The sequence below is a fragment of the Sander vitreus genome, chromosome 12 (assembly GCF_031162955.1).
Source record: "Sander vitreus isolate 19-12246 chromosome 12, sanVit1, whole genome shotgun sequence".
NCBI classification, from domain to species: Eukaryota; Metazoa; Chordata; class Actinopteri; order Perciformes; family Percidae; genus Sander; species Sander vitreus.
This window is the reverse complement of record NC_135866.1, coordinates 23033658-23053517: the sequence shown is the minus strand read 5'-3', so window position 1 is coordinate 23053517 and position 19860 is coordinate 23033658. Positions and strand designations below refer to the sequence as shown.

The following is a 19860-nucleotide window of genomic DNA, read 5'->3' as shown; positions in this document are numbered from 1 at the left end:
AAAAATTCACAGAAACATCTTAAACCACTCCTGCAAAACCAAGTCTCCGCTGCCAATCCATATACTACTCTGTTACATATAAAGTATTTATATTTTAACCAATAATTTAGCTACATTATGTCAATCCTCGTGCACTACGCTCATAAGCAGGTGTGTGTGGGTGCACTGGTTAGAGTAGTTCTTCCAATAGTCAGACCGTAGAGCATGAGCTTTGCTAAGTACGCCTTGTATTTAACCATTCTGACATACTGAGAATACTGACACATGGCAGAGGAGTCGACTGAATAATGATGCAGAGGTGCTTTGAAAAGTTTCTCTTGACATTTTTATACTATATTTCTTTCCAGTGTGAATGCTCTCAAAAGAGAGGCGAATAATTTTAATATGTCATCACATACGTTTTCTCAATAGACAACAGCAGCATCTCAGTTTATTTTTGTAGTTTTTTTTTGTGTGCCATTTTTCCCCCAGTCATAGTAGGAAAAGCACAGGTGTTACTAATAACATTAACGATGGTTCTGTTCTATTCATGTGCCCCAGTAAGCCATGACAGTGTGACATTGAGCCAAAATACCAGGACCCTGAAACTGAAGCAGCTGAATGGAATTCAGACGTCATTAACTGTTTTATTTACACCTGTGCTTTTCCAAATGAGCCATGTCAAAATGTATTTTATGAAAACGGCAGATCCATACCCTGCCATAACCATCCTGTCAATTTATCTTGAGGACCTTTACAGTTTAGGATATATAAATTAACATATGATTCTGTAGGAGTAGAGCACAGTGGGGAAAGACCACTATAAAGCCAAATGTCTATTTTTTTTTTTTTTTTAAAACTATGGTTCTGTAGTTACATTTCTTAGCCATAAAACCATAAAATCACCCCAGCTCTTCATACCTTCCTCAGTCATATTATCAGCCACTCCACATATTTACCTTCTTTATAGTGACTTTAATTTACAAACACCAGTCCCCATGTAGCTTTTGCTATCGCTAACTCCAGACATTTGTTCCTGCCTGATTTTACTTATCTGCCTGTTCCATATTATTGTCTGCCTACGTTTTGAACAATAACTAAGTAAACCTTACTTTTTACCTGCCCACACAGCACCTACCACAACTGTGACTAGGCTTAATATTGATGGCAATGCCCTGTCAATTCGAATACAGTAAATCTAGAATCTATCTAGGACAGACTGGTGCACCATCTGTAGTTATAGTAAAGTAAACAATGACCTCCACATGGACCTCTTCAGGTCGCTCTGGGACAATATACAAACCTGCTAGAAGCAGTCCTGCAAACGTTCAGGCAAACTGGTGTTTGCCTCAATTTCACTATATTTCAAAATGACACAAGGAAATGATGTACAATCAGTGCAAGGCGAGCAAAACACACTTTACCTGTCATAGACAAATCTACATGCACACAGCCAACAACGGGCCAATAGCTATAGTAGCTTGACAACCTGCAGGTAAGCTATAACCTGGTATACCATCTAATTATGTTGGCCTTAGTCTCGCTTTGCCACAGACCTTCCTCCACAGCGCTGCGGAGGAGGGTGTGGCTAGTCCACACAGCATTCCAAGATGGGAGAAAAACATGCTCTGGTTTATTATGGTTCATTTCTTTAAATCAATCACAATCATCATGCGTGGCGCTAAGTGCCGGACGGAGCCACAGTGCCGCTGCAAAATAGCCTCTGGAAGGAACTTATTTTGGTGGAACATGTGTACGTTCAAAGGTTGTTTTAGTCGTGCAACAGAAAACTCCAATTGAACAGATAGTCCAGCTAGCAGTTAACCATAGTCCTCAGTTTAAAATTCCAACACAAACAAAACGGAAAGTAACGGATTGCATCCGGCTGAAAAGAGTGAAATCCTGGAAGTGGAACATCGTGGATATAGACTATGTTGGCCTGCTTCTTTTATTTATTTGTTTTTGTACTAAATAGTATAGTTCAGTGGTATAAAGTGAGGTCCAACCAGTGGTTGGGCCTACCACCTATGTAGGTTTACAAGTTTTGTTACTATATCAAAATGTATATTGTTGCAGCCAGGGTCACACTAGTTCACTGAAAAGTATTATAGTATTTTAACCTACAATGAGTTTAGACTTGCTCTCATCCTCCATCTTCTGTGGGGGCCAACTGGGGCCAATTGGCCAAAACACCCGGCTGGTCAGGGCCACCATGGGAGCCTGGTTCCTCACTCTTCTTAACGAAGAGCCATTAACAATCAAAGTCTTAACGGCCCTGCAGCTTAACGAGGGGACTTAACGAGCTTCTTAATGAAGCCCCGGACATCATTACCACAGTGAGCGGTGGCAGCACTGATTGAAAGCACTGCTCAGAGTCATTCTGGAGCAGGAGAGCCCAGCCGAAGGAAACCAAATCCATTTAAGGCTGACCTCTCACCCTTATCTGTTCCTCCTAGATTAATAGGAAAGTAAAATAATGAAAACCCACTTAACCAGATAAAATGGCTATGGAAATGTTATGGCTACAAAGGTGGCACAGCTTTGGGATATCTTTTAGCAACCTGTCAGTGTGCAAGAATACCCAAACAATATTATAACAACTGGATATCACCATATTTCACATCCGCTTAACTTGAATAATATGACATATCTCATAACTCCTGCGTTTCATATCCCCCTGATATACCATCAAATATATCAAGAGCCAAACAATATGAAGACACTGGCCACAAAAGCCAAATTTACTGATGTGTCACCTCTGCTTGGAGAGCGATTTCAGCCTGATAAGCTGCCATTTCAATTTTCTCTGGCGCCAGTTGTGTGTGCAACACCCAGCCTCCCCAGACTCCTAAATCTCTTCAATTACTTATATTATCATAAGGTAATATGCTTATACTCATATACTCTATTTCACATTTTTGCAATAACCATAAATCATGAAGCGAGGAGGAAAAGTACTCTCTGCCAACCCCTAAATCATTTAAATAACTAATACCCCATATACACAATTTCACATTTCTGCTGCACAATAAATCATAAAAACACCAGGAAAATGTGTTTTTTTCCACAGCCGTGCATTAGCCTAATGAATGTGGATGTTTCCCCCCCACAAATCCAGCATGTGTGTGTGTGTGTGTGTGTGTGTGTGTGTGTGTGTGTGTGTGTGTGTGTGTGTGTGTGTGTGTGTGTGTGTGTGTTTGTGTGTGTGGTCGATGTGCTTGTGTGAGGTTAATAGGGAGGTAACATTATAGAAGCAGGAAAAATTATAAACTGTGGAAAATCAGCTGGCAGCTCACGTGAAACGCCAATAGGCGTACAGTGGCACCGCTGAGCCCAGGGATTGACAGCAAGGTTCAATTCCCTGAACACATCAGGGAGAGTTTGCAAGGGCATACAGGCAGGTGTAAGAATATCCCCCAATCTCCTCTGCAAGGAGGTGGGGAAGCTATTCATATTCTGTGTGGCGACTTCAAAAGAACCGCAGGCCTAAAGGACAACCGTGAGCCCCACCAGCGAGTCAAATTCCACAACAAGGCTGAGTGGTGGTATTGCCGGGGGCTGAGACTGAGCCAGCTCTTTCATATGAGCCAGCAGGGTAGAGGGGAGAGGGTCAGCCAATCGATTTGGAGCAGGCCCGCCAATTCAGAGAGATGTCTCAAGAAACATGCCGATCAGGGAAAACGGCAGCAAAATGAATTTGGGACAGGGCCATATGAGTTCAGAGAGCCTGTTTGAAATAAAACCGTGCCTTGTGGCCAGCATACCTAGCACTGAGATATAATTTGTTTTGCTTGAGGGTATGTGTAAGTGTTTGTGTGCGTTGGTGTGCGTTAGTGTGCGTTTTTGTGTGTGTGTGTGTGTGTGTGTGTGTGTGTGTGTGTGTGTGTGTGTGTGTGTGTGTGTGTGTGTGTGACCTGGAGAGAGAAGAAACAGTTGAAAGCAGGCCTGGAAGCGTGTGCGTTAATAGAGCACAGCACAAAGCTGAGGCCAACATCTACACAGTGACTAGTAATTAAAGTCAACAACTCTCTGGGTTGGCTGTGATCAGCTCTGCCATCATCACGTCTTAGCTCTGTCTCCCATCTGTTAAGCAATGGATCCCCATCTGGGCCTCAGGAGAGCGAGATACAACACATACCTACACCTACACACACATATCCAAATACAAACAAGTGTGTGGACACAGGTATTAGTAGCAGTTTGTGTGATGTCTTTCCAATTCAAGGGTGGGATTAACTGCATCAGTACAATTCATATTTTATAACAGTTAAAGGACAATTCCGGCACAAAACAAACCTAGGGGATAATAACGGATGTGTACCCACTCTGTCGCTCTCTGGGACATGTTTTCATGCTAATTGATTGTGTTTGTAGCTTGAACGAAGCTAGCGCGGACCGCTGGTTAGCTTACAACGCTAGTATTCGGGGCACAGGGAAAGTAAAAACAAATCGCTATTCATACCACTAAAAAGGCTCAAAATATCACCACACTTCAACGGTAGCATAGTGAGGGTCCCTGCATGTTAACCGAAGCATTGAGAACTTTATAAGTGTACCGACAGTTTTTTGAACGAAGAGCTGCGGGAGCTCCGTGAAAGGGCTACGAGAGCGAGAGAGAGCTATGCCGCAACAGACATGCGGACATTGTGAAGCTATGGCCACCGAACAGGAGTGTCTGTGTTGCACGGGTTGGGACCTGTTGCGTCGCAACACCCAAGAGACGCAGTGTTTTGTACCTCTCTGATTTGAAATGACTTTTTTCCATGTCCCGAAAATAAATTGGAGACGGCGACCCAGACCGGAGGGACAAGATGGACAGTTATCCACTGAGTAAGTAAACTAGACAAGTTATGTTTTACATCGGTAAAACAACGATATTTTCAGATAACCGATTATTTCAGATATATTGTGCAAATTGCTTTTGATTTTAGTTGGCATCGCCAGCTGTAAGTCATGGCTTGTTTCCCGAAGTACGAGGCTCTGTTGCGGCATAGCTCACTCTCTCTCGTAGCCCTTTCACGGAGCTCCCACAGCTCTTTGTTCAATAAACTGTCGGTACACTTACAAAGTTCTCAATGCTTTGGGTTAACACGTAGGGACCCTCACTATGCTACCATTGAAGTTTGGTGATATTTTGAGCCTTTTTAGTGGTGTAAATAGCTTTCCCTGTGCCCCGAATATTAGCGTTGTAGTTGTGTTGTCTGCGCTAGCTTCGTTCAAGCTACAAACACAATCAATTAGCATGAAATCATGTCCCAGTGAGCGACAGAGTGGGTACACATCTGTTATTAACCACTAGGTTCGTTTTGCGCCGGAATTGTCCTTTAAGGGACTGTATGAAAGTAACTGGGGTTGGAAAAGATGTTTATGTTTGACCCACACACACACACACACACACACACACACACACACACACACACACAGAATGTTTGAGAAAACAATCTCAAAGATCGCCGTTTCATTCTTTTTGGTGGCACCTATGGCGATAGGCAGTAAATGCAGGTGTGTTTTTTTTTATCTCACTTCCCAGAGATGTAAACAGTGTGGCCTTGTATTGATTTGTCCTGGGAATGACGCCACAGCCACCCACTTCGTAATACTGCAAATGCAATACTTTCTTTAGTGGGCCATAGGCTCAATCACCATTGTGTTACCTCATTCAGCAATAGAGCAAGACTGAAAAGACATTTTTTTAAATGGAAATCTTTGAGATTATTACTTTAAATTGAATAAGAAATTTCCTGAAAAAGACCTATGGTATTTAATAGTAGTTTGTGAGAACTGAATGTGAATTATCTTGAAAGAAAAGCAAAAATTATTTTTTTCATTTTATCCAAGTAAATATATATTGCTTACTTTCTTATCATTGGATAACAATTGTTGAATTAATTTATTGGAAGTGTACCAACTCAAGATTACGATGTAATTGTTCATATAACTGCTACCTTATTCCATGATTATTAGGAAATTATTAGTACATTATTTAGAAATTACAAACTCATGAAATAAGGCTTTACCAAATTAGCCTATGCTAAATTAGCCTATATAAAATGTTTTTTAAACCAAGAGCTACTAAATCAACAGTTATAAACACTGTCACTGAAAAAGCACATCAGGCACATTTAATTTGCATAGAGTCCCTAATAAGTCACTCTTTATACCAGGATGATGGAAATAAATTACAATTTTTATGTTATTGTCATAGTTCTGGGCACATTTCTTTTGTGATAATAACATTGAATAACATTGTACTCATTGCTAGGATCTAGAAACATATCAACCCTGCTAAAAACAAGTCAGATTTATCAAACGTATTTAAAAGAGAAAACAAGGCAAACAGTAAAAGTTATTACCATAATTGTCCATCATAAACATCTATCTCAGTTTTCAAACCTGAGAGCCTGGTTCAACTTTTACCAACTGTATTTGCCATAGATGTGCACACAGTTTTCCACTGCAATGAGGGATTTATTACCAACATTACGTGTGCATACAATTGTGATTTTACATCCATATAAGGTGGATTGAATCATTTATGGCTCATTTACATCTCGTCTGTCATCTGGCCGTTTGCTTTTTGCCCTGCCAGACTTAAAGCGATTACTTTGGTAAGTATGTTATCCTAACAGATAGAAATTATGTCAACACTATAAGAATAAGACTCAAGTCATACTTTAATTTTAAAATCCTTCCCCCACAATTCCAAAAAAAAGGTAATTGAAGATGTGAAAACACTCCCTACTAGTCTAAAACAAGCCATTATAACCACATTAAACATAACCATAAAAAGTATGCAAATAGTGTTTCTCACAGGTGTGACACACACACATAGATACAAATTTGCTCGCTGTACTTTGACTGCTCGGCTCTCCTCTCTAATCAATGCAGACACGCATAGCAAAAACACATTCCAATTATGCAGAGGCATTCGAACATAAACTCCTCCACAGAAACAGAAGCAGAAACCAGCCAGCCTCTGAGGAGCACTTGTGACTTCAGAAGACAGACCTTTGTACTGTGAGAAGTTTTAAATTCTGTCTGAACTTTCAATCAAACCCATTCTCACAGCGAATGCAGGGGGCAACAAACCTTCTGTTACTGTCTGACAGTAAAATGTCAGACGGTATTGAAAACGCTTCCTGTCTGTTTGTCTTACAGCAAGACACGGTTTAAATACGTCATGAGGAGCGGTAGTTAATTGTTTAGCATTGATCCGCCATTGATTCAGCATTGAAGTTTGGTTAGCGTTGATTGCCTCTTTAATTCAGTTGTGGTGTGGACATGTTGCCCTGTTCTCGTTTGATCCAATTCAGTCTGTCTCTGGAGGGCACACTGTGTGGCCTCCACTTCAACACATACCCCACATAAACTGTGAAATCCCTCTCTGTCACACTAACACACGCTTCCTCCCACTCCCACACTTCCTAATAGAACATTCATTATTCATCATTATTAGACTTTTCCTTTAGCACCAAAAGCTGTTCAATGCATCTCGCCACTGTTCCCTTCCTACGCAATACATTATTCAGGACAAAACTGTGCTTTTAGCCTCAGAGTATGCAAATTCCACTTTTGATTATCATAATCAGCTGATGTATGAGAGGGAGAATGTGTGTGTGTGTGTGTGTGGCGGCTTGTTGGGCGATTGTTTGTGTTTTACTGCTTCAGTGTTCCACTCTGGTGGTGTATACTTCACATCATATTTTTAGCTGAAGGAGACGAGCTTGGAAAAGGCCACTGGAGGCTTAACTCACTGCTGTACATTTAAAGGGCAAATTGCCCACATATATGCCACCGCGTGCCACTGCCAAGAGGAATGGCTTCTACTATCGGGAGCCAAAAGTCTGTGTGTGTGTGTGTGTGTGTGTGTGTGTGTGTGTGTGTGTGTGTGTGTGTGTGTGTGTGTGTGTGTGTGTGTGTGTGCGTGTGTGTGTAAAGAGAAAAGGAGCAATGTGCAACAATTAAAAGGAATTTCAAGCACTGTTTAATATCTTTTTCATTACTTTTTATTATTGAGTTTTTGTGAAAAGTGGGCACGATTGATTTTTTTGTTGCTACAAATGTACAGGTTGTTTAAGATGGTACAAAAACTGTTTGCATTTTTGAATGTTGCAAAATATCTGTAGTCCATGCACATTATCACACAGACTTTAAATATATTATATAATAAGATGTATGGGCACATACTATATGCTTTATTAATTTAGTATGTCACTGTAGTTGAATTATCTGAAGAATATGTGTGTGTGTGTGTGTGTGTGTGTGTGTGTGTGTGTGTGTGTGTGTGTGTGTGTGTGTGTGTGTGTGTGTGTGTGTGTGTGTGTGTGTCATGAATCTCAGGATGCATTAAAATATTAACCTGTGTCTGCAGATTCCCTCCTCCTGCCCTTCTACTCCCATCTTCCTCCTCCTACTTCTTCACATCTGCCCCCCCCATCATGTGCCACCTATCACCCGTTCACTCAGCTTCACTCGGCTCTCCCCTGGCCTCCTGCTTCTCTCATCCTGACCCTGCTCTCTTCTTCTGACCCGTCCTTGACATGCAACTCCTCCCCTCTTCCCTCTCTCCCATGGCCTTCATTACTCACACCAGTTGATGACCACAAATAACTGCCTAGTTTCCACAACGAATAAGTGTTTAAAGAAATGTATTAAAATATTGATGCTTTAATTACAATACTAGAAAAGCTTAAAGCTACTCTAATCCATATTTTTAAATTAACAATGAATGAAATAACTCTGTTTTATGGAGTATGTCAGCGCCTTTCTGCTCATTATTTTGCTTTTACTGTTTTACTGCGTGGTTCAATCTCATAGCTTTTAATCAACCTTGTTTTCAGCCCCAGCAGGCAGCTGTTTTCAACAAAAACAGCTCTCATAAACCCACTGTATGCTGCCTGCTCAGTACCAAACAACGGACAGAAAGACTACATGTAGCTGGGAAACAGAGGAAAGCATTTAGCAGTTAAAGAGCTAGATATACTGCTCATGAGTTAGTAGAGACCAGGAGCGTGTTGAGAAATCTCAGATTTGATTGTAGTTTTTGCAAGTTCAACATGGATTATAGGTCAAAAGTTGAATGAACGAATACTTATGCCCTTTCGATTTGTTACAGTTTGAATCGTTATTGCCCATAACACGCTAGCATTCTGCTAATGAATGCTGATTGGTCAGTGAAGGACTGATTACGATCGGAGATCCCACTTGACGGCATTCGAAGCAGAGCCAGAATGTCAGAGTGAATATTTCGGCGTGGTCTTTAAAACATTAGCAAACCTCTTTCTAGCACGTGTATTAACAGGGAGAGGCTAACCTGTCAGCTGTGTTGTCGATGCCGGGGACGCTTGTAGTACGTAGCTGCAGCCTCTCCGTGTTACCTGCACTGATTCGGGTCTGGGTTTTTTCCTTCGAAAGTACTCGTGTAGCTATAGCGATCAAGATTAACGTAAAAATTGGCCGGAATTCTCCTTTAACGTGGTTTAATGTATCTAAACAATGATCAATGATCACCAAATTTCTCTCTTATATTGCTCCTCATAACCACTGAACATTGTCAAGAAATCTAACCCAAAGTCCAATTATTATGGACGTTATCTGACATTAAGCGTGGTTTAATGTACCTAAACAACGATCAGTGATCACCAAATTTCTGGTTAGATTTTTTGACAGTTTTCAGTGGTTATGAGGAGCAATATGAGAGAGAAATTTGGTAATCATTGATCATTGTTTAGGTACATTAAACCACGTTAAGCTTTTTCCTCGCCACAGGCGCCAATGAAGAAGAAAACGTTATGTATGTTAAATATGAGATAACTTCTATAATCGTTGGATTTTGGTTTCGTTTTTTTTGACAGGCTTAAGTGTTCATGACAAGATATGACCATGATAAATTTGGTGATCATTGATCGCTGTTTAGGTACATTAAACCACGTTAAGCTTTTTCACGTTAAGCGTTTTAGAATGTCCCGACAGGCAGTGTTGTGAACAGAGAAGCATGTAGCCAGCGCAGCAGAGAACGGCTGAGTCTGTGCCTGCCCTGTGGGGATAGAGATTTTTGTGGATTTGTTGGCATCTGTCGCTCAAGAATTATATGTGTTATGAACTTTATTTTTTTTAACTAAATTGAGCTCGAGGTTTTCAAAAAAAGTGGTGGGTACAAAATGACTCATGACGAAATCTGATAGGTACGCGTACCCACCGTCCCCACCGAAATCGACGCCTATGTACTGGACCAATTTCAAAGATTGTTGCTCGTATCAGTCGCTTACACACAAAAACATAGGAAAATAGGGTCTGGGTTGAAAAAAAAAGGGTAGTTACCCTTTAACATGGGAGCACTCCACACTGATTACAGCAAATATTCATATTTTGATATAATGTCATGCTGAGATTGGTGAAAACATGACACAAAATTCATAGCATTTATGAGCTAAAGTTCAAATCAGACGTGTTTAGCAACAGTGATGATTAGCTGATCAGATCCTATTATTAGCTGTTCCAGCTGTGGCTGCCTGAGGGTGAGTTGTATCACCTCACAGCTCTTTGCCTTCATTTCTCTCTCTCTCTCTCTCTCTCTCTCTCGCTCTCTCTCTCTCTCTCTCTTTCTTTCTGTCATGTGGCTATATCCTCCTCTGCCCTCCTCTCGCCGCACCCTCCTGTGACTCACAGCCTGTTTTAGGGCCACAGGGAGAAGTGGAGTGCAGGGTCCAGGCCAACGCATAAATTTCATCTCAAGGTCACAGAGCTCACACTTTGCTATGCATAATCATGAATTCAACTCCTGCACAGACTCTTCACTTCACACATTCCCTATGTCACATTACTGCACACTGGCTAAACACTCACTGTATGTCTCACCATTGAACCTTGAAGGGTTACAACTAGTGCTTTATTTTGTGTTATTACATTACAGTAGGTTGTTAAGATTTCACACATACTTACCCAAATTTCCAGGGTTATCTACAAATGCATTTTTATATGAAGTTGAAAATGGTGTAAATGTATTATAAGCGGTTCATATATTCTCAGAGATAAAATACTGCCATTCTCACATCCGGGAGAAAGATGCTTTAAATTCAGATGCTCGCTTTGCTGATTTGTTCGACATTATCCCGAGATGAAACATGGGCTGTTAAGAGAGAGGGGAGATTGGAAGTAAAGAAGAGAAAGGCAGGCTGTATTTCCTTTGAATTTCATTCTTTAATAGACTCCACAGTCGCTCCTCTTTTCTTCCTCTTCTTTTTCTGTGATCCAGCGCCCAGTCACCACAGAGACACAGATTTGAATGTGGCCTCCATGGGGTCTTGCAATAAAATGGTATTTATACGGCTTTCTCCATTCTCTTTCACTCTCTCTCTTACTCTCTTGTATTTCCTTCTGTGTAAACCCTGCCCGTCCCTGTGCTCATGCCCTGGATTCCCTGCCGCCTCTTTTCATAACCCTCTCTTTGTCTCTCCTGTCTGTCTTTCTGCGCCTCGCTTCAGGCCTCGTCGGCCTGCGAGGTCAGCTTTAGAAACGTGTGATCTCTCGCTCCTTCCCCTCCTCTCTTTTTCCTTAAACTGCCTCACACGTTCTTCCCCTCTGCCAGTTGTAAGCTATTAACCTTTCCTCACTTTGCACCACTCTCACTTTTTTCCCCTCTACCCCTCCGCTCTGTGTATCCACTTGCCATTAACGCTGTCCTTCATGTGCTTTATATTACGTATTCCATTTCACTCCCTTTCTTCCGCATCATCCCTTCTTCGTCCTGCATGGTAATCTCGCTCTCTTCTGTCTTGTTAGCTCCCCCTCTCCTCCCTCCCTCCACCACTGTAGTCACTCTCTAATTGCTGTCTCACCCCTGCTGTGCTCGGACCCGGAGGCTAAATGATTTCTACAGGGAGTGGAAGAGTGAAAGCACACAAAAACACAGAGCTGCTTGCAAGGAAACAGTTTTTTTTAATCATTATTGATGAGTTTTTTTTTTGTCAGGTGTGCGTTTACAGTTAGTGCTGACCCTCCTATTGGCACCATCACACACTCTTCTTAGTTTGTTTGTTTTTGTCTGCATGACTCCACGCCTCTCTCCTCTCTCCTTCAGTTTCACAAAAGCCCCTTTTATCTGAGTTGTGCTATTTATGACTTTAAAGCAGGGCTTACAGGGAGTTTTGTGATGTGTTTGTGTCACAAATATGTATTTAGAATCTACAAGTCCTTTGTGTGTTTATGTCAGCCTCCATTCAGGTCAGGCTCAAGCATTGACATCTTTGGCTTTAGTACATGTAGCAGTACCACAGTGTAAACATACTCTCTATCAAGTAAAGGTTCTGTATTCAAAGCGTTTAAAGTTTCTCAAGTGAGAGTGTACAAAAAGAATCGACGACATGTACTTCAAGGTATAAGATTTCTGTTCTGGTTGATTTAGCAAAACCTATGGTTACTGGTGGTAAAACGTCTTAATAATACAAGTCCCAGAGTTCCGTGCAAAATGAAATATTTATCGATAACTGGAGGCAGGAAACGTGAAATACAACAGAGGAATTTAAAGGGGTAGTTTTTTTCTTTCCTAAAGAGGTTGGGGTACTACAAGAGACAGACATAGAAAAAAAGTGGTTGAGATATCCTTACGTTTTCTATTAGTCAAGTTCCAATAACGCGGGATACTACACTTCCCATAATGCAATTCAATAGGGTATGTTAGACCCCTTCTGTCTGGTAAACAACCACAAATTCTAGCTCCAACTTTGTAAAGCAGACCTTTTGATAAAAGTTGAAGTCTCAAGCCCAGATAACCGTGACGATATCAGGATTATTTTCTCAAGCTTAGGGATGTCCTGCAGAGCCACAGAAGAAATGACACGACTTTTATCAAAGGTTAATAATCATGTGTAAAATCTGTGATGCAGAAAGACCCTTTTCAGAGTACTTACTATTTTATATATGGTGTTATTTGGATTATTGTTACAGATACATTCACATGTAAGCAGCATTTCAATGTGAAGAGGCCAAAGTGGAGTTTTAGCTAAGTTAACCACTTTAGTGTGGAAGCTTTATCGACTACAATGCATCATATCTCTTTGTTTATCATGCATATGACTTGCGTTTGCAAAACTAGCAACTATAGCTGAGAAATAAAAGTAAAATAAAGGGTGGAATATCCCTCTCTGAAATGTAGTGGAGCAGAAGTATAAAGTAACATGAAATATAAATCATTAAGTAAAAGCACTTTACCTCAAAATTGCACTTGAGTGAATGTACTTAGTTACTTTTCACCACTGGCTTGTAGCTAATGACCAAGAGGCCTTTGCTCGAGTGAGCTTCAGAGGAAAACATAAAGTACATGCACACGTACACCAAACACCAGCACTTAACTTCCTCTGACAGCCTCCTTCTCGCCCTTGCATCACACCGCCGAGGAGCGCTTTCGCAATATCATGTGTGTGCACCTTGCACCCAGAGGCGCCGCACAGAGGTGCAGCAGTTATCAATACCAGAGTGGTCAATAACTATGTTATTTATACATCTTTAGATGCCTTCGGGCTGGAGGAATCTTTTAACTGCATTTAGCAAAGCTGTTTTCAGCAGTGACTGTACCCTGCAAATCGGTTGGCATCGTTTGGTGTGTCAGAATCTTAAAGTATTTCATTACTGATTCACATTGATGTCTGATGTTCATACTCTACTGCTGTGGGTCATGTGTGGCAGAGACAATAATGCTAATTGTGTAATATTTCACTCACTATGAATTATGTATGTTCATGCTGATGTTAATGATATGCTAATGATGATGATAGCCTAGGTTTCCTGTTGCACTGTAAAATTGCATATGCGTGTTTGCCGACTTGTCAGGTAGCTCACACACTTAAGATGTCATAAAGATGAAACAGGGCAAGATGGAGACGTTGGAATTTCCTCCCAGAGAAGAAGAAGAAACTACTATATATATATGTCACGTTGTTTCCCCACACAAGGTGTTAGGGAGTTTGCATTTCAAGAGGAGAGGAGGAGAGAAAGAAAAGCTAATCAGAAAGTGGGTTTTTTTCTTAATCCCAGCTCTGCTGAGGCGCCTTTTCTCCTCAAGAAAAATCTGTGTTTCTTTCACATTGCCTCTGCAATCGCTTGAAACCCCATTACAGACCATGTGACAGCATCAATTAAATTCACAATTATCATGGGACACTTCAGCGTGAGAAAATATAGTAACATGGCATCATCTGCGCGTGTGTGTGCGCGCGCGCGTGTGTGAATATGTGCATGTATGTGTTTGAGTGTGTAGGTCTGTGTGTGTGTGTGAGAGAGAGAGAGAGAGAGAGAGAGAGAGAGAGAGAGAGAGAGAGAGAGAGAGAGAGAGAGAGACTGTTAATAGAGAGCAGAAAACTAAGTTAGACAATTCACTACTTAAGAGTTATTCTTGCCTTTTTTTGGCAACTCTTTTGAATCTGAACAACTCTCCAAAACACAGATACTACAGTAAACAAAAACTTTGATCTTTGATGGTATTAAGAGATTTCAAGGGACACTCTGTCCATTCACTGTTGTTCAACAACAGTGAATGGACAGCTGGTGACTCATTGGCTGCTTCTAGATTTAATACCAAATGAGCTGGGGGGGTTTATAGCATTTCTAACAAAAGTGCTTATGAATATCCATGCAAAATAACACTAGTTGGTGTCACTGTGTCCACACAGTTGGCCCCTAATTCATTATCACTTTAGCAGCAGAGCCTTTGTCTCCTATTGACATCACAGATTAGAGTCTTGGCTCTTGTTTCCAGCTTTAGTAGAGATTTATCCCAACCAAACTGTCCGAGATCACAGGGAAAAAAGCCCAGTGTGAATCAGTGTTAGAGGGCGGATTTTTTTTTAAGGACAGCCCACAATTAAATACAGAATCACACCTTCAGATGTACATGGTTTGTGTGTCATGGTTTGTGTGTCATGGTTTGTGCGTGGACATGGTATAGCCAACTGAAATAGCGACACGTGTTATGAGTCACAGGCATGAGTGTTTTGTAGCTGATTGAGCCTGTCTTTGGAATGTGTTGGATCTGGCAGGTGGAGCTGTTCTGGCTTGTACAGTCAATTTCTTCACACTCTCCATCACAGCTCTCTCCATTAAAGCACAATCAGGTCCCTCATAGGGAAAAAACAAGGCAGCGTGGCAGCATTGATCTCTCTACCTATAGCACCAGCCTGCACTGGAGCACAGCAGGAGATTAAAAATTCATAAGCGTATTAAGATCTATAAGAGCATTATTCATGTATGCCGTCACTGTCTAATACAGTAGGGTACTAATCATACGCATCTCTAGCCCAGCACACACACACACACACACACACACACACACACACACACACACACACACACACACACACACACACACAGTCACAATAGCGTTCTGGGTGTACTCCAAGTGTCAGCACTATCATATGGGCATGTGTGTGGCCTGGCGTTGTTCCCTCCTTGAGTGCCATACAATGTGCTGGCATAAATACCTGCTTGACACAGCAGATTGGCACTAATGGCTTTACATGCGGTGCCATCTGTAAGCTGGACCGCTAGCTCTTGCATCTTCTCCATTGCCACTGACAGTGTTTCATAGCATCCAGCAAAGACCATCATCAGTCATAGTGCAAAGGCAAAAACAGCCAAATTAAATGTTGGCTAATCATCAGCACACTCAGGGAGGGCTGCAGGCTCCTGTCCATCTGTGTGCACCTGGATATTAAAATCAAAAAACACAAAGCAATTTGGGCCTTTTTGTCTATCAAGTGCGAGACGGCTCCCACCGAGCCGAAGCTCCAAACCACCAGTGCAACTTTGAGCACTCACATATACACACACCAACTTCTAACTCTGTGGTTTCCAACGGCCTGCAGCAGTCACACAGGGATCATTACTATTCATTTGCTCAGCAAACTGGCCACACAGGCTTATAAATTAGCTCATCTACCGCAGCTGGGTACTGAGACAGTTGGCGCATACTGAGAACCGAGAGCGCAGCCATTACAGTGCAGGGTCCGAGACACCTTCTGTGCAGTCCACGTGACCTCCTCCACGCTCATCTGCTCGCACGTTCAAAAGGAGGAGGGAGTGTGTGTCGGGGGTTTGGGTTGAGACATGCCCAGTCATTGATTCTCATAAATTACAGAGCAGAGCAATAGGACTGCAGCCCTGTGTGTGTTGTGCCGAGGTAGAACGCGATGATAAATCCTGTCAAACCAAGTGTAAATCAGTCTAAATGAAAAAGCATTAGCGGGACCTTGCAGACCTCTGACCATGAGGGAGGAGAACTGACAGATCTGACCTACAGGGAAATGAGGGAACACTCAGACTACTCTTGCTTTCTGCCTCGGAGCGAGGATCAATGGTGGAAGGAAAAAGTAAAGCTATTAATTCTCCTGGATATGTCAATTTCCATTGGCGGGCGCAGATTGGTAGAGATCATGACTAGCCCCTTGGGCAGACAGGATCTGGGGCTTTTGTTGTGCCTCAGTACACCATTGATTCATTGAAGTTTTTACTGCTAGCTAGAAGGCACCACACCGCACTGGAGCAATGTAAATCAATTCCAATTGCAGGTTTATAAGAATGCACACAAAAAACTTGGAGCGTGACTGTGGGGTTAAATTATGCTAAGCACTTCTTGTACGAGAGAGTGTGTACCTGAGAGAAGGACCTGGGATTAAATAAGCCATGTAAGAGACCTGTAACAGTGTCTTAAATATTCATAAAACATTCATAAAATAGTTCACCGCCCTTGTAATTGATGAATGAAGTTTGTCTTTTTTCTTACCCGTCCGATGAGCACAGGTTCAGGCCCGGCGTATTCTTCGATCACAAAGAACTGGTTCCAGATCCAGCTCCTTCTGCTGCGAGAGCGCGACCCCTTCCCTTCCATGCGGTCACGCACCTCCTCTTCCACCTCGGACTCTGCCTCCTCAAACACAAGGCCCTTCTCATTTTCTGGATCGACAGCTTGCATCCCAGCGTCGTTTGTATCGCGGCTCCATTCGGGAGCTGGGTGGAGCCTCAGGACATGACTGCTGTTGACAAGTTTGTTGTCTTCATCTGCAGGGTACTGAGCTGTGCTGAGTTCGGTCTGAGCAGCGTGAACTGACTCTGTTAATGGGTCTCTATGGGGATCTGCTGCTCTGTTCCCCGGTCGTGCTCCCAAGGGTTGCATTGTCAGCACAGATGCCGGGGAATCATTTGTTTCAGAGGGAACATACACTGGGATATGTTTTGTCGATGTAAATGGCGGTTCTGTTTGGCTGATTGGTGCTTCTTTCCCGGGGATGAGACTGACCTCGCTGCGAGGTGTTGACAGTAAACGGACGAGGTGTTTGCTCTTGCTATCGCCACTATCTGAACCCTGCATTCCCAAGTTGCCCTGCCCTTTACTTAAAGCTGGGTTGACTTCACTTAGTGGATTAATACGAGTGTTGGCTCCCTGGTCTCGATTAAGATCTGGGGTGGTGACTGGACTAAAATAAGGAAATGCAGTCTGATTATCAAATCCATTGTGAAGCTGAGTGACAGCCATATCTTGTCTCGACATTTTCTGAGCCTCCAACTGTCTGTGATTAACGTCAATCAAATCTCTCTTCCTGCTCCGGCTGCCCTTGCTCGGAAAGCTCAGGCTGGGAATGCTCTGCATTTGGGAATTGACGATCCTAACTAAGTTCTCTTTCGACAGCAGCTTCAGAACCCCATAACTGCCAGTGAGGTTCAGCTTTCGGTTTGAATCTATGCTGAATCCTTTGGCATTCCTTGGCACACCTGTAGTATGGACACTCAAATCAGGTCTGCTCCTGGATCTAGAGCCTGATTTAAACCTGGTTTTATTGGTATGTAGATCTGGCTTATGGTGGATTGTGAATGCCTTCTCTGACCTTTCTGTCTTGGTAGAAGTCTCAGCCGTCTTGCTGTCGTTCTTGACTTTCTTTACATCCTGGTTCATCTCCTTGTTATTGGCTAATATGTGCGAAGTCACTTCTTTTTTATTGACAGAGTCAACCTCACGCTTGGGCTTGAAAGCTTGCCTCTCCTTGTTAGCTACTGATGGAGCAGCATGACTCTGCAATATTTTGGAATGAGGAAAAGATCCAGCGTCACCCGTCTGCTCATGACTCATCAGGTTTCTAAAAGTCACCATGGGCATTGCATTCGCATCCACACTTGCATCCCATTGGTCCGCAGCTCTGCTCTCCCCTAGCTTCAGCACCCCTCTCCTGCGAACAATCTTACTGGCCGCGAGCCCCTCCCACAGGCACAGGGAAACCAATAGGAGCAGATTTCTTGTAATCATCATGTCTTGTGGCGAGATGTCCTAATTTGAGCGAAGTTTGCTGTGAGGCAGGCCTTGTTTTCCGGTTGTCTTCATTCTCTCCTCTGTTTTCCCTCTTTTCATGCCCCTCCTCTTACTCTCTCATTCCGTGCCCTTCACACTGGTGCTGGAGGGCAGGTGTCAGTCACTCCTTCTCCCTTCTGCTTTCACGCTGCCTTATATCTTCCTCTATCTCACCAAGCCTCTCTCTGCTGGTTCTCTCCCACTCCTCTTGCGAAGCGTCTCATTCAGTTTCCCACGGAGGGTTTGGCACCCTGAGAATGAAGATAAAGATAATTAAGTTAAAAATGTAATCATTGCACTGCGTTAATTAAAAGTGAAGCGGCATAGACAGGTAGGAGGACTCGCAGACAAGCAGGCAGGACAGGCCTTTTAACAGAGCAGCAATCACATTTTCATAAGCACAGAGGGCTTTTTTAGGCCCAGAACACACATTCATTTATACCTCCATAATGACCCAAGTGTTTTTTCTCTCAGATCTATTAGGTAGACGGAGACAAAGTTATCATCTTACTATTCTATATGGAAAAAGATAGGAGACCACTATTAGAAAACGCTCTGAGCAGCGATTAATGGGAACTACTGTCAAGGATTTTTGACAGCAGTGCAAAAAGGGACCAGCTAGCTTCATATCACTTTGATGCGTGATTAATTGGCCGGATTAATACTATGCTTTGATCAGTGAAAATCCCAATACAGACGCAAGCTGTAGATGCAGATGCACTTTGCTGTACACGGCGCCTTGAGTGATGTAAACGGTTCCTAGGCTCTCATGCATCTGACTAACTCTCTCAGCGTGTCTCTCACACACTCAAGCCTCAAATAGAAATATTACGCCAAATCACAATGTCAGATATTAATCAGTGTGCTTGTTTTTAGGTAAGAGCAGGCATACACTTCAGTTGTATTTCAAGAACATCAGCCTACACATCTGACAAGTTGATAATGTGGCTGATTGCTTTAACATAAAAACCTGTTATGTGTGCAGAAAAAGACAGGCATGTGTAATTAAAAACAATTTAAAGGGGCACTTGTAGCAATTTGGCAGTGCACTTACATAATGTTGGAGGACTCACAAGACACAGATTTCATGTAAAAAAAATGAATAGTCAAAATTGAAGCAGCAGAGACTGATATATATGACTTTAAGTCCCTGGCATGGGTCAAGCTCGAAAAATACTGGATCCTACATATCCCATAATGCAACTCAATAGCATTTAACCCGCCTTATAAATGCCCACATCTTTCAAACTCTATGGCTTCCTGTTAAATATTTGGAGCCTTAGAGGTGAATTATACTGGCCGTTCCCAACCTGGCGCACGCCATCGTGACGTCAAAATGACGTAGATCTTGCCAGCGCGCCCGGATTTATAGCGCGCAAGCCGAGGTCGCGCACCACTCTTTTCTTTTCAGCGGCGTGTGACAAAGGGGAAACAGGAAGCATGAATGAGCTCCTGGGCGACCGGATGCCAGGACTCTCAGAGTGACTGCACGTCTCTCTTGTAAACTTACTGGGTTAAGATGAGTTCTTTTATGGTGAATGAAAGGCTTG

General features: G+C 42.5%; 1 protein-coding gene across 1 annotated transcript in view; it reads right to left on the bottom strand.

Annotated features, from left to right (window-relative positions):
- The window catches only part of cdh24b (cadherin 24, type 2b), a 92963-nt gene extending 74695 nt beyond the window's left edge, over positions 1-18268 (bottom strand). Inside the window, exon 1 of the mRNA XM_078263328.1 lies at positions 16754-18268. Coding sequence (XP_078119454.1) covers positions 16754-18268 — 1515 coding nt within the window. The remainder of the gene's footprint in view (positions 1-16753) is intronic.
- Between the last annotated feature and the right edge of the window lie 1592 nt (positions 18269-19860).